Below are 2,500 nucleotides of genomic sequence, written 5' to 3'. Positions count from 1 at the left end.
GTGTGTGTGTGTGTGTGTGTGTGTGTGTGTGTGTGTGTGTGTGTGTGTGTGTGTGTGTGTGTGTGTGTGTGTGTGTGTGTGTGTGTGTGTGTGTGTGTGTGTGTGTGTGTGTGTGTGTGTGTGTGTGTGTGTGTGTGTGAGAGAGAGAGAGAGAGAGAGAGAGAGAGAGAGAGAGAGAGAGAGGGAGAGGGTGTGTTTGACAAAATGTGTCTCATTTTCTTTCTGTTAAATTCGTTTTTTCTTTTGCCCCATTCAAACCCAACTGGAGTCCCTAACTCAACGTTGAGTTAACCCCTCCCCTTGGATTTTATTCCCATCGTATATCGTCCGCCCTGCTGGAGCGGACTGCGTTTTATTCTTCCACATGCAGAAAGCAAAGGGCCAATGCTTTGTCTTCCTACTGCCTTCCATACCCCCCCCCCCCGCCCCCCACCCCTCTCTCTCTTTGTTGTCTGGCCACCTCACTCTCACACAGGACCACAGCTTCGGAAGAGTGAGTCCCAAAAGGTGTCATGTGACTCGACATCTGCTCTCAGCAGTATAAAATAGCCAAGCAACCAGAGAGACTAGAGAGAGAGAGAGAGAGAGACTTGAGGAGGAGCCTGTTGTTGCTCCGTCTATAACGTTCACTCCGCGCACCATCAGCACCAAAACTTGCAGTGTATCCATCCATCCTCACCTCACCTCGCTCTCCAGCGCACCTGCTCTGACATAAACCCACGTTGTTGCGTTATAATTACAATCTCATTCTTGTGAATGTTTGTTTTGTTTTTTTTGCTGGCAAGGAGCACAATTCCCCGGTGCATCTCACGCGTAACGCCCGGTCTCTACTGAGGGGATTATGGTCACAACCCCCGCGGTGCCAAAGTGGAGCCACCGCGCGTATCTCGGATCGGTGCGCTTCTCCAGGGGCTGGGATGCGCACCGGGTACCTCTCGGTTCCTGCCCGGTTTTGGGTCTGAACAGGAGGCCAGCGCTGCCCCGGGGCGCCGAGCCAGGAGGACCCAGTCGACCCGGAGCAGGATGCCGGTGATGAGAGGGCTGCTGGCCCCGCAAAACACCTTCCTGGACACCATCGCCACCCGCTTTGATGGCACCCGTGAGTAACAAACTACAACCTTTAGCGTTTTTTCTCCAACAGCAGTGCATCCTTCTTGAGTGATCTGGTCATCCCCACTACCACTATGAAAAATAACTAGTAACTACATTTTAGAATATATGTTAAGTTTTCATATTACTATTATATAGGCATAAGAAACTAGCCTACAATACACAGGGCGCCATGGACACACTGTCGTTATATAAATATTATATGAATATTATAGCAAGACATTTTCCGTGGGGTACAACTTTAAAAGTTTTGTATGCAAATGTTTGCTCTGCCTATTAAAGGGCTGGTCTTTTTTAATTTGATGACTATTTCCAAAGTGATAGGCTACTACAATGCCTTTGTAGGTACTGTAGGCGTTGTTTGACTGTATATGTTTTAAATGTAAACAATTAAAACACAGGAAGATAGTCTGTTTTTGTGGCCTTAATTCAATTGTTAAGGTCAACTGTTTGTAGCATTTGACTGAGAGTGGCGGACATTGGTTTCATCATTGTGGCCATTCACTATTGTGTCTGATGTTGCGCACATGTCCAGAGTCCTCTTTTCCTCACCAGAGATGCTGCACTAATAGCCTGTTTTACTCAGAGCGTCTGTGCATACTCCACTCCACACTTTCATGTGTGTCTGATTATAATGTTAATTAAGACAGATTTTATTCCGATCTCTCAACAAAGCCATTTGGGCGGCGTTGGGTGGCGTTGGGGGGGGGGGTGGGGATGGGGGATGTGTTGTGAACAGATGCCGTGAGCAGCCCGTGTGTTTGGGCGCATGCTGGGGATGTGGGCGGACGAGAGAAGTAGCCAAGCAGGGCCCACATATAGCGTTTGGGTCTTCGTGGCTCCTGGGTTTGTTATCCAATGTGATGAGAGCTGGTGCGAGTCTGCCAGTCTAAACCGTTTATGTGTGACAGATTGGTAGGAAGGACTATCTGACTGGTGCTGCAGCGAGATGCTCAGAGGCATGACCCATCCCACTGCTCACTCAGGCTTTCCTGAAGTCCTCTCCTGTCCTCTTCTCCCCTCTCCTCTCTCCTCTCCTCTCCTCTGCTCTCCTCTCCTCTCATCTCCTCTCCTCTCCTCTCCTCTGCTCTCCTCTCCTCTTCTCTCCTCTCCTCTCATCTCCTCTCCTGTCCTGTCCTGTCCTCTCCTCTCCTCTCCTGTCCTCTCCTCTCCTCTCCTCTTCTCTCCTCTCATCTCCTCTCCTGTCCTCTCCTGTCCTCTCCTCTCCTCTCCTCTCCTCTCCTCTCCTCTCCTCTCCTCTCCTCTCCTGTCCTCTCCTCTTCTCTCCTCTCCTCTCCTCTCCTCTCCTGTCCTCTCCTCTCCTCTCCTCTTCTCTCCTCTCATCTCCTCTCCTGTCCTCTTCTCCCCTCTCCTCTCATCTCCTCTTCTC

The 2,500-nt window shown here is 50.2% G+C and overlaps 1 protein-coding gene across 1 annotated transcript in view; it reads left to right on the top strand.

Moving 5' to 3' along the window:
• Window positions 1–1,023: 1,023 nt before the first annotated feature.
• kcnh3 (potassium voltage-gated channel, subfamily H (eag-related), member 3) overlaps window positions 1,024–2,500 on the top strand; it is a gene marked incomplete at both ends in the record, with an annotated part of 204,164 nt that continues 202,687 nt past the window's right edge. Inside the window, one exon of the mRNA XM_083642271.1 lies at window positions 1,024–1,099. Within this exon, the coding sequence (XP_083498397.1) occupies window positions 1,024–1,099 (76 nt within the window). The remainder of the gene's footprint in view (window positions 1,100–2,500) is intronic.

The sequence above is a fragment of the Poromitra crassiceps genome, assembly GCF_964638095.1.
Source record: "Poromitra crassiceps genome assembly, chromosome: 8".
NCBI lineage: Eukaryota > Metazoa > Chordata > Actinopteri > Beryciformes > Melamphaidae > Poromitra > Poromitra crassiceps.
The sequence above is the reverse complement of the archived record's forward strand: the minus strand, read 5'-3'. Positions and strand labels throughout refer to the sequence as shown.